Source organism: Littorina saxatilis, linkage group LG3, assembly GCF_037325665.1.
Source record: "Littorina saxatilis isolate snail1 linkage group LG3, US_GU_Lsax_2.0, whole genome shotgun sequence".
In the NCBI taxonomy this organism is placed as follows: domain Eukaryota; kingdom Metazoa; phylum Mollusca; class Gastropoda; order Littorinimorpha; family Littorinidae; genus Littorina; species Littorina saxatilis.
Window position 1 is genome coordinate 19,597,018 of NC_090247.1, and position 11,148 is coordinate 19,608,165.

An 11,148-nucleotide genomic window follows, 5' to 3' on the forward strand; every position below is an offset into this window, starting at 1 on the left:
ACATGACTGAAACTGACCAAGTGTGGTTTGTGGCACAGTGGCTGACCACAGGCGGAAGGTATCGTTCACTGGACCACTACTTAGTTAGTGGTCCAGTGAACGATACCTTCCGCCTGTGGGCCGACTTTACTGCATAACAAACTTTTTGTTGCATATGAATCAACTAAGAGACCAGTATCAGCGTCACATGTTACCACCGATTCAGTTTTCCTTAAAATGTATGCACTCATTACTTACATAAAATATAAAGCAAAGAAGGTCATAGGTTTACTCACAAAACGTAGAAAGCTGTTTGTTTACATCGGTCATGCAAAAATGTGGATCGAGATTTTATCAGTGAAACAGCAGTGCATCAAATATTTTATTGCGAAAAGGGAAACAAGAAAAACCGAGCAACTGTGGATTATTTCTAAGAGTTCCCTTATACGTATTTGCACACATAATTAAAAAAAGGGTTTTCTTTCGTTCTGCCGAGAAAGGTTTTATCCGTGCTGAAATTTTAACTCCAAAAGTATATGTTCTCAAATGGCTCGCTGTGGAGCTTGCAACTGCCTGCTTTAGGTTCCGCCTGGTTGCCTGTACAGCAAGTTCATTACAAAGTTAGTATATTCGAAGGATACGCATGGTCGTTGTTGTTTTTCGGCTGCTGACAAAGTCTTGTCCTTCGTATTGACATTATAAAATTCATCCGTAGATTTACATTCATTGTTTGTGGTAAGTTATCCTTGGTGCGTGGTTAAGAAGTCACACATCCATCTCAGTCATTGTGAAGTTGTGGGTGACGATCATGCTAAGTCAGAATTTATCAAGGTTTCGCACGTGTGTGTGTTTCTTTTTGTGTTCCTAGAATTATGTTATATTAAAAAAGTCCACATTAAACCTTGAAGCCTGGATACAAAATGTGTTGTTGTGGATATATATATACAACATTTTCTCATTGAGTCATTCAAACCGTTCATTTTAAACCACCGTAGTGTATCTCACACACGCTAACCCCCGACACATACTGACATAGGTTCCCCCTCCCCCCCTTTTTTTTTTTAGCCGCAAAATGACTTGGTTTTGGCAGTAAAGCTAGGTACACGCATGTATCCAGGTTTTCCCAATTGCTTCGTTTCTGGCCGATTTATGTGGAGCACGTGATGCGCACAAAAAATATTGGCGGTTTAGAAGTGTTGTCTGCGCAATGATCGCGGCGGCTTTCTTGACCGCCAAGGACGACCGCGCACGTTGTGAGACGTCATTCGTTAGGCCTCAATAAGCATTTCTTTGGGACTGTTCGTGGTTACTATGCAAGGCTAGGATGTGGCGAGAATAGGCAAGCATCTCTCTATAGCGATGACCATGGATGCAATCCTGTTGGCTGTACACTGAAAACGCTTGATTTCAATCAATCTTATTTGATTCTTATTCTTAATCTTACCTGGCAAGCACAGAATCGTTTCATGGATAGCTTCACTAACGTGTGGCTAGCCTCCGAGCATTTCCTGTCTGTACGAAACGGGCATAGGATTTTTGATTTGAACTTTCAATATTTCATGCTCCATTACTAATGGTGGATTTTGATGTCCAGTTAAGGACCAATCACAGTGAGGGAGACAGCCATGGCCAGTCGACAGAACAACTTGGCGCAGCAGCAGCAGCGGAAAGAGCCGGAGGTGCAGCAGGGAGAGTTCGGCCCGTGGACAATGTCTTCCATCAAGTCCCACATTCTGGAGTCAGACGGAGCTGAGAGAGAAAGGTCTGACGCTTGGGGCACTCTTTCATCATAAACTGTTGATGCACAGACGTACACACTACATTGAAAACATTTGTTTTCACATCTATGAATGATGCTAATGTATTTTATGTATGGTCGTACTTACTCAGACAAATGTACTTCTACACAGGTGTACTGGTTCTGAGGTAGAGAGGGACATGCACACAGACAGGCATGTGCAAACACAAAATAAATATCCAGATAACATCAGCAGGTATCCTCTCAAACTATGAAGAATATTTGTGATAGAGGCAGTCATGTTATGTTCTGTCAACACGTAATTGTAAGAACAGCAGATAGATGCATGTAGTGAAATGAACAACAACAAGAGAACTGATAGCACTCAGTTGTGATGACACAGTGGGACTCCCCTTTTAAGACTCCCTAATTTAAGACTCTCTCCTTTTTAAGACCTTCAGATTTTCTCTTTGGACCCGCTTTAAATTCCCCTCCAATTTAAGGCTCCCTCCTTTTTAAGACCTGATTTTCTCTTTGGACCCACTTTAAATTCACCTCCAATTTAAGGCTCCCTCCTTTTTAAGACCTTCAGATTTTCTCTTTGGACCCGCTTTAAATTCACCTCCAATTTAAGGCTCCCTCCTTTTTAAGACCTGATTTTCTCTTTGGACCCGCTTTAAATTCACCTCCAATTTAAGGCTCCCTCCTTTTTGAGACCTTCAGATTTTCTCTTTGGACCCGCTTTAAATTCCCCTCCAATTTAAGGCTCCCTCCTTTTTAAGACCTTCAGATTTTCTCTTTGGACCCGCTTTAAATTCACCTCCAATTTAAGGCTCCCTCCTTTTTAAGACCTGATTTTCTCTTTGGACCCGCTTTAAATTCACCTCCAATTTAAGGCTCTCTCCTTTTTGAGACCTGATTTTCTCGTGTTTTTTTTAGAAGTCTTAAAAGGGGTATTCCACTGTTCCAATAACTTGGGGTATTCCACTGTTCCAATAACTTGGGGTATTCCACTGTTCCAATAACTTGGGGTATTCCACTGTTCCAATAACTTGGGGTATTCCACTGTTCCAATAACTTGGGGTATTCCATTGTTCCAATAACTTTTTAGGTTTGAGAAAGAGCTTGAGCTACCCCAGCTTCCTGAGATGGTGTTTGGCGGCAACAAGCTGACGCTGACACACAAAGATGGCTTTGGCATCGAGTTCAGTGCGCTGGACGCCTTGAAGATGGTGGACGCTCACAATGACCCCCTCAAGGTCGCCGCTGCCAAGGTCTGGAGAGAAGCAAGGTGAGGGTCTCAGTAAAAGCCATCACAATGCTTCAGTGCGGGTGGTAGGAAAAAGTGTTGGAAGCCATGCATTGCGAGTTGGTCTGCTGTGTGAAACAAAACCTCTGACTTGACTTAATCCATATCTTGGTTGGGTATGGGGCGGCATGAACCCGGATCCCCCTAGGAGCCGGCCTTTGTCTTCTAAATTACGGTTTTGGAAGGTTTAGTTTGGTAATTTGTTGGCTCAGGTTGCACCAGATCGGTCAATTTTCCTTGTTTTGATCCAAATTTGTCTTCTTGAATTAACTTTTTGGAAGTTGTATTAGGGGAAGTTTCTTGACTCAGATTGCTCCATTTTCCTTGTTTGTATCAACATTTTCTGTGGGGGCATACCACAGAGGTAAACGCGCAAGCACAGATCGGTCCCGCACAGATAGTTCGCAGGATTAGTTGAATACTAATAAATTACATTTTAAAAGCCAATCACAGCGCGTTTTACAAACTCGCAAGTTGATCGGCTTGGCGTGCGTTTTTGAGTCACTTGAGAAAAAGTGACTCTATGTAATCGGTCAGTGTTAGTCTGTCCGGCCGTCTGGCTGGCCGTCCGTAGACACCACCTTAACGTTGGACTTTTCTCGGAAACTATCAAAGCGATCGGGCTCATATTTTGTTTAGTCGTGACCTCCAATGACCTCTACACTTTAACGATGGTTTCGTTGACCTTTGACCTTTTTCAAGGTCACAGGTCAGCGTCAAAGGAAAAATTAGACATTTTATATCTTTTCTCGGAAACTATCAAAGCGATCGGGCTCATATTTTGTTTAGTCGTGACCTGCAATGACCTCTACACTTTAACGATGGTTTCGTTGACCTTTGACCTTTTTCAAGGTCACAGGTCAGCGTCAAAGGAAAAATTAGACATTTTATATCTTTGACAAAGTTCATCGGATGTGATTGAAACTTTGTAGGATTATTCTTTACATCAAAGTATTTACATCTGTAGCCTTTTACGAACGTTATCAGAAAAACAAGGGAGATAACTAGCCTTTTCTGTTCGGCAACACACAACTTAACGTTGGGCTTTTCTCGGAAACTATAAAAGTGACCGGGCTCAAATTTTATGTGAACGTGACTCATTGTGTTGTGAATAGCAATTTCTTCCTGTCCATCTGATGCCTCATATAATATTCAGAACTGCGAAAGTGACTCGATCGAGCGTTTGCTCTTCTTGTTGCTTAGGTCTTTTCGAACACTGTACTCCCGTGAAAAGTGTGCTTTGGATGGCACAGTGGTACGTAATCTTAATGCGTCCTTTGACACACTGAAGGGAATTCCAATGGGAAATTTTGAGATGTTATGCGCCAATGGCGCAAGCCGCACTAGTAAATGAAACCCTAGTGGGCGGGGATGTAGCTCAGTCGGTAGCGCGCTGGATTTGTATCCCGTTGGCCGTTGTCAGCGTGAGTTCGTCCCCACGTGCGGCGAGAGATTTATTTCTCAGAGTCAACTTTGTGTGCAGGCTCTCCTCGGTGTCCGAACACCCCCGTGTGTACACGCAAGCACAAGACCAAGTGCGCACGAAAAAGATCCTGTAATCCATGTCAGAGTTCGGTGGGTTATAGAAACACGAAAATACCCAGCATGCTTCCTCCGAAAACGGCGTATGGCGGGGTAAAAAACGGTCATACACGTAAAATTCCACTCGTGCAAAAAACACGAGTGTACGTGGGAGGTTCAGCCCATGAACGCAGAAGAAGAAGAAGAAGAATGAAACCCTGATGCCGTCAACAGAGTGGTTCAGGAGCCGGCAGTAGTAGGGTTTGACTACTGTACAATTTCGTTCCTTCGGCCCCTCCAATAATTATTGGTACAAGGTTTTGCAAGACAGGGTCACTTCCACAACCCATACAAACCCAACAGAGTTATTTTCGGAATTCGTCTATTGGTATGTGCTTGTTTTATGACTGCAGGGCTGACTGTGAACACATTCAGAACGTGGTGAAGCCATTCGACTGGACGTTCAGCACACACTACAAAGGCACACTCTGTGGGAAGCCTGCAATGAAAGTAATGCTGCATTTGTTTTTGATCTTCAAATTTGATCATGGATCCTTATCACTTTTAACACAAAATCAGTCAGTGTCTGGGTGCAAGAACAATGTAAGTTTCTTAGAAAGAAGGTTCAAAGTTTTCCTCAACAAATTCAGAATATGTTGAGGAAAACTTTGAACCTTTTTTCTTGGAGACTAATATTTCCTGTTGCTGGTGTTAAAGTCTGTCACATCTGTAAGTTTATGTTTTGTTTTCAAAGTGAATGACTGTACTAGGGAGATGATAAGCTGAATGCGATTTTGTTATTAAACCTGAGCCTGATGTTTGAGAAATTGGTATGTGATCATTTGTTTTATTGTGTCTGATTTTGTATTTTCAGGTGACAGAAACATCCGAACACATTGACATTGAAAAGCTAAAGCAGCGTGAACGTATCTGTTTTTACGATGACATCGTGCTGTTTGAGGATGAACTGTCTGACAATGGCTGCTCCATTCTAAGTGTCAAAATTGTGAGTTTCACTGACCGCTTTAATATTTAAATTACATTGGTACCTGGAATGTCAGGCTTTGTGGAGAGGACACCTCCAAAAAAGAGACACCCTTTGTTACAGGTCTATTTGGCTATCACTGTATTCATGTAAGCTGAACAAAATAAACCTGTTGTATGCTGTAAGAGTAAGGGCACTGCAGTGTTCTTGCTTGTCTCAGAACATTGGTCAGTGTTTTTCTAACGGGGCTTTATAGGGTATAGCTTTCTCAAAGTGAGTACAGAAATATGAAAATCTTACGGGTAAGAGGCTGATTTTGATGATATCCTGTAGCGTGAAGATAACCAGAGGGACACTAGTTTTGTGAGGGTTTGGTGTGGAGAAATGGTGGTGACTATAAAGGGAGGTAAGAGAATACAAGCTTGAAGTGTGGGAGAGTGGATGTTGAATTTTAGGTTAAAGATGCTTCTCATGGTGGTTGTATCATCTCACTGGCAAAGATGGCCTGTGAGTTATTAGACCACCGAACATCAACGGACAATCAACGACAGTGTTCTTGAGAATTACAGAACACTGAGCGATGTTTTCCAACATATTTGACAGGTAATCACCCATAATACATCCAGATGATCAATAGAAAAATCAACTTGAAACTAACTCTTAATCCAAATCGCTTTTAACAAAATCCAAAGTTTCACACAAGAATGGGGCTACACTTGATTTGCATGTTACGGTTATTTTAAAAAGCCATGTTTCTTCATCTGACATTTTTGGTTGAAGAGTCATTTTGCGCTTGAAATCAGTTCTGCAATCGAGAGATACGACAGCTTCCATCAGCAAGAGTGTTGTGGTGTATTGTGTATAATGCTACGTTTTCCCAGCTTGTATGTATCTTGCAGAACTATTTGAGAGGGGGACGGGGGTGTCCTCACCCACTTCTTTTTAGTAAGACCAACACTGTGTTGTTTGCTTGCAGCGAGTGATGCCCACCAGTTTCTTCGTCCTGTTGCGCTTCTTCATGCGTGTGGACCAGGTGATGGTTCGTATCGCTGACACCAGGATTTACCACGAGGTGAGCTAGCCTAGTGGAAACACGTCTCATTGGGTGGACTGGTCTGTGGAAAGCTTTGTCGTCATTGGAGTTGGACGATTAGGAAGGGGAAAAGTAAAAGGGAAGGGAAGAGAGAGAGATAGAGAGAGACTAACACTGATTTTATTGTATAGGCCAACAACCCATTCACAATCGTGGTGGAAATTTGATGTAATTAAAGAGAAAACCAGACAATTGAGAGAGAGAAGAGAGGGTGAGTGAGTGAGTGAGTGAAGAGCATGCTCAGGTTTCCAGATTGTGAGTGTGTGTGCGTGTGAGTGAGTGAGTGAGTGAAAGAGAGTGCTCAGGTTTCCAGATATGTGTTTGTGTGTTTGCACGCATGCAGGTGTGGGCGTGCGTGAGTGTGTGTGTGTGTGTGTGTGTGTGTGTGTGTTTATACACCTACACAATAGGGTGCAATGTGTGCATGACTACATGGAGTCTGTGGGTTGTTCCTTTCTAAGGTGGAAAAAGTTGAATACTGAACTTCAGTTTGCTCTTTTTGTGTGCAGACTTCATGGAATTACATCTTAAGGGAGTACACATGCAAGGATGAAACCACAGATAAGCTAAAGGTTTGCATTTTACCACAATTCTTTTATCACTTAAACTTGCTTAAACCAGAGGTATCGGGGTAAGATAGTTCTGCTTTATTCTTTTTCTGGATATAGCTTTGTTGAAAAGTGAAAATTGCTCAAGTTACATCTGAGTATGGTACAAGCCAAATGTAGCTTAAGCTTGGAGCAGCAATAATTACCTGTCAACGGATTGCACTGTGAGCAGCCTTGGATTCCTGGGGTTAAGTCAGACAAAGTGTGTGTTTTGGAGACATTAATTACAAATTCGCGCACATTTAAAAAAAATTTTTTTTTACATACAAGCTCATATAACTAAAAAGAAAACACACCAGTAACCAGGTTAGGTAAGTTTAAATCAATATTTCGGCATGTAACTGCCTTCTTCGGGATGGTATGGAAAGAAGAAAGAAAGCTCATATAACATATTGACATTAATGTGCATTATTTTATCAGATTTATGAGGATGCATTGATAACTACCAGTGATAGGTTTTGACAAATGATCACGCCATGTGCCCCCTTAATGCTTCATGATGTGGTGTTTTTGCAGGTTCCAGCCCACGTGTTAACAGATCCCAACGAAATCTCCAAGCACCTTCCAGTTAGGGTTGAACTGTATGAGAAACTGGTGTTTCCTGGCACAGAGTCTCTGGCTGCAGTGGAAAACACAGATAAGGAGGTTCCTCGGTGATAGCTGCACAGACGTGTCTGCGTGTGGGATAGACTGTTGTATGCCTGTGTGTGTGATAACATGTACATAAAAGGGACAGTGTTTCTGGCATGTACATAAAAGGGACAGTGTTTCTGGCAGCACCGGCTTGTTACCTTTTTGTGCACTCATTCAAGTACAGTGGTACCTGTGATGTGAAGCCCCACCTATGGGAGGACACCTCCCATTAAAGGACAGCTTCAGTTGTCCCATAGTCTATTATCTTGACCAAAATCTACCTGTCATGACAGGCCACCTGCAATGTGAGGACACTTGGCAGGTCCCAAGACTGTCCTTTCCTCACAGGTACCACTGTAGTGTCCTTGTCGTCAAAGCAAGCCGTAAGACTGAGAGCAATCTGTGAGGATTAGCCAACAGAAACACAACATTGTTCACTGGATAGCCTCAAGAATGTATGATTGGGTTGAAACAGACGATTTTCTGAAATAACTCCGTCGGGTTGTGGAAGAGTGAATACCCTTGCCAATCGCTAGTGATTGGCCCTTCCAATGTTTGTCAGAGGTTTTGGCAAGGGTATTCACTCTTCCACAAACCATACAAACCTGACAGAGTTATTTTTAGAATTCGTCTATTGTTCAGCCATGTGGTTTTTTATTTTCATGACTGAAAAATTTGCAGAATGCATGCACAGTGCGTTTAATGAAACCAGAGCTAGGATCAATATGGCTGAGTTTCGCTAAGCTTTTCATGTGGTACCACCCTCCTGATAACTTCCCTCAGCCAAGCACAGTGACCCTGAGTAACAGTTTCGGGCCAGCGTATGATGTATGAACAAAAGCAGATTAAGAAATGTGGGCATGAAAGGGCATGACTGTTGTGGACGGGCAGTGTTCCCTTTTCGAGATACAGTGGAACCCCCCCTTTTAAGACATCCAAAAATCTGAGAAAATATGGTCTTTAAAAAGAGGGAGTTTTAAAATGGGGGTAATTTTACAGAGGTTAAGAACAGAAAGTCTGAGAAAACAAGGTCTTAAATTAAAAAAGGAGGGAGTCTGAAATTGGGGGGTCTTAACACTTTCTACCCCACCTATGTTGACCAAGTTTTGTTTGGCCGAGACCAGCTGTGCTGCAGCAGGTCACTCAGAATTGTAGTAACTGTGTAGAAACTGTGTATCAACACGCTGGAATGCAGGCGTTAGATGGATGTTACAGTAAGCGACTGAAGCTAACAGTCTGAGCGGATATATCCTTACCTGGTCAGATAGAGCCATATGAGTGGGTCTGGGAGAAAATGAGTTAAAAGGGGCGGTTTCACTGTACATCCCCGGTTTTTGTGTGTGTCTGTTGTAAGAGCGAGTCCTAGCATGCTGGGATATGTAACGAAACAACGTGACAGTGTTTAGCGTTGACACTGCTGAGTGTGCCATTCAGGCGAGTGGCATAACGACAGGGATTCCCTTCCCAGCAACACTGCCGTTCCCCACCTCTCTTGTAAACAACAGACGAAGTGTGGAAATAACTCTATCGGGTTTGTATGGGTTGTGGACATTCAGAATAAAAAAAACAAGAATTGTAGGTTATTGGAAAGTTTAATTTCTGACAAAACAAAACGTTATGTATTGATTGGAGATTGGATTTCCCTTCTTTGAGTCATGTGACGTCAGAGGCCTACAAAACTTTATAATTGGGCGTTTCAGGTTGACCGAAACTTTAAAGGAACTACAAAACACACGTCATGTGTTTGATTGCATGTGTGTGTGCTGTTCAATGTCAAAACAACAACAAAGTCAGTACATGACGTGTGTTTTGTAGTTCCTTTGAAGTTTCGGTCAACCTGAAACGCCCAAATATGAAGCTTATGTGTTTGATTGCATGTGTGTGTGCCCGGGCTCGTTCAATCGTCAAAACAACAACAAAGTCATAGTACCTGAAAGGAATTCGATCGATACATAAATGTTATTTGCGTTTTTGACCAAAATATGACATTTTACACAGATCTCGACAGTCATTGTTCACCTCGACGTCTCGATCTGTGTAAAATGACATATTTTGGTCAAACACGCAAATAACGTATAACAGTTACAATACGTCACCCAGTGGTCTTTTAAGTAGGCAGACGGACAAACACATATGATACACATGATGATGCCAACATCTTGCAAGCGAGTTTCATCGACGATTTTGAGATAAGTTCGTTATTTGTATCATACTTGTTTGTCTGTATGGTTACTTTAAAGATCACCGAGTCGACATACTGTAAATGTAACGTTGTGTTTTGTCAATAATTAAATGTTACAATAATCTACAATTCTTTTAACAAGAAATGTTTTTACAGTGGTATCAAACTTTGTGAAGAGTGAAGAGCAGAGAAATGATCACCTGACACATTTCTATGCATGTGAAAGCAATGCCTGCAAATTGTACACATGCACAATCATTCGACTGGTAATTTTTGTTTAAGTTGAAGCATAATTAAACTGCTTCATTACGTATTTTAGAACTTAAACTAGCTTTTAATCAGTTCATTTTATATCAGTATTTTCAGACTGTTTATTTCAGTTTGTGTATTAACATGATCAGCCATACTGTTAGCTGCCACCTATGTTGCTTTTCACATTATTTGATCAGCAACTAAGTGCAGGTCTCCCATTTTTGATTCTTTTGTTTTGCAATTTGGGATATGAAGATAAAGATCTGTTTCACATCCAAGCAAAAATATAAGGTATTGACTTTATTCAAATATGTCATGTGTTGATATGATGTTTGGGCGTTGTTTAGAAGTACATTGTACACTTTTCCTTTATTTTCAAATGTTTTGCTATTTAGTGCAATGTACAGTGATTGTACAGATAGTTAAATTATTTTATTGGATTAGAATGTTGTTGCATTTGTCAGAGTAGATTGCGTGAATTGAAATTGCCAATGTAAGTGTTTGTCTCTTCTACTTGAACAGCTTGATTCAACATGGTCAAACTGCATACTAAAGCAATGACAGCATAGTTTTAAATTAGGTATTTGCTGATGTGTTTTATGCAATGTCAGTTGAATATATGCAATGGTAAATTACTGTGTACTGCTGTACGATATGAGTGAGAGTGTGCATGCGCATGCATGTGTGTGTGTGCAAACAAATGTGGCGTGCGCCCACATATATGTGAGTGTATTCCTTTCAGTGTATTGACATAAAATGTTACACATGTACACTGTGGGGAAAAGAGAATGGCGAGATTGCGTGATTTATTTGCGGAAAATGAATCACGCACTCAACTATTTGTGGGA

General features: G+C 41.5%; 1 protein-coding gene across 3 annotated transcripts; it reads left to right on the forward strand.

Moving 5' to 3' along the window:
- Positions 1 to 525: 525 nt before the first annotated feature.
- LOC138961826 (TIP41-like protein) lies at positions 526 to 10,936 on the forward strand. 3 transcript variants are annotated; one of them, XM_070333499.1, is made up of 8 exons: positions 526 to 599; positions 1,574 to 1,741; positions 2,829 to 3,008; positions 4,961 to 5,057; positions 5,422 to 5,553; positions 6,509 to 6,604; positions 7,135 to 7,197; positions 7,750 to 10,936. In XM_070333499.1, exons 2-8 carry the CDS (start codon positions 1,605 to 1,607, stop codon positions 7,888 to 7,890), a joined length of 846 nt encoding a protein of 281 aa, XP_070189600.1. In that variant the 5' UTR covers positions 526 to 599; positions 1,574 to 1,604; the 3' UTR covers positions 7,891 to 10,936. The 3 variants fall into 3 exon arrangements, with proteins under 3 accessions (XP_070189600.1, XP_070189601.1, XP_070189599.1); XM_070333500.1 differs by having other exon boundaries at positions 553 to 714; positions 1,579 to 1,741; XM_070333498.1 differs by having other exon boundaries at positions 554 to 714.
- The last annotated feature ends 212 nt before the right edge of the window (positions 10,937 to 11,148 follow it).

Coding starts and splice junctions, on each gene's coding strand:
- LOC138961826 (XM_070333499.1), top strand. CDS start 1,605: ATGGCCAGTCGACAGAACAACTTGGCGCAGCAGCAGCAGCGGAAAGAG. Junction 1,742..2,828: donor GACGGAGCTGAGAGAGAAAG/GTCTGACGCTTG, acceptor ATAACTTTTTAG/GTTTGAGAAAGAGCTTGAGC. Junction 7,198..7,749: donor AAACCACAGATAAGCTAAAG/GTTTGCATTTTA, acceptor GTGTTTTTGCAG/GTTCCAGCCCACGTGTTAAC.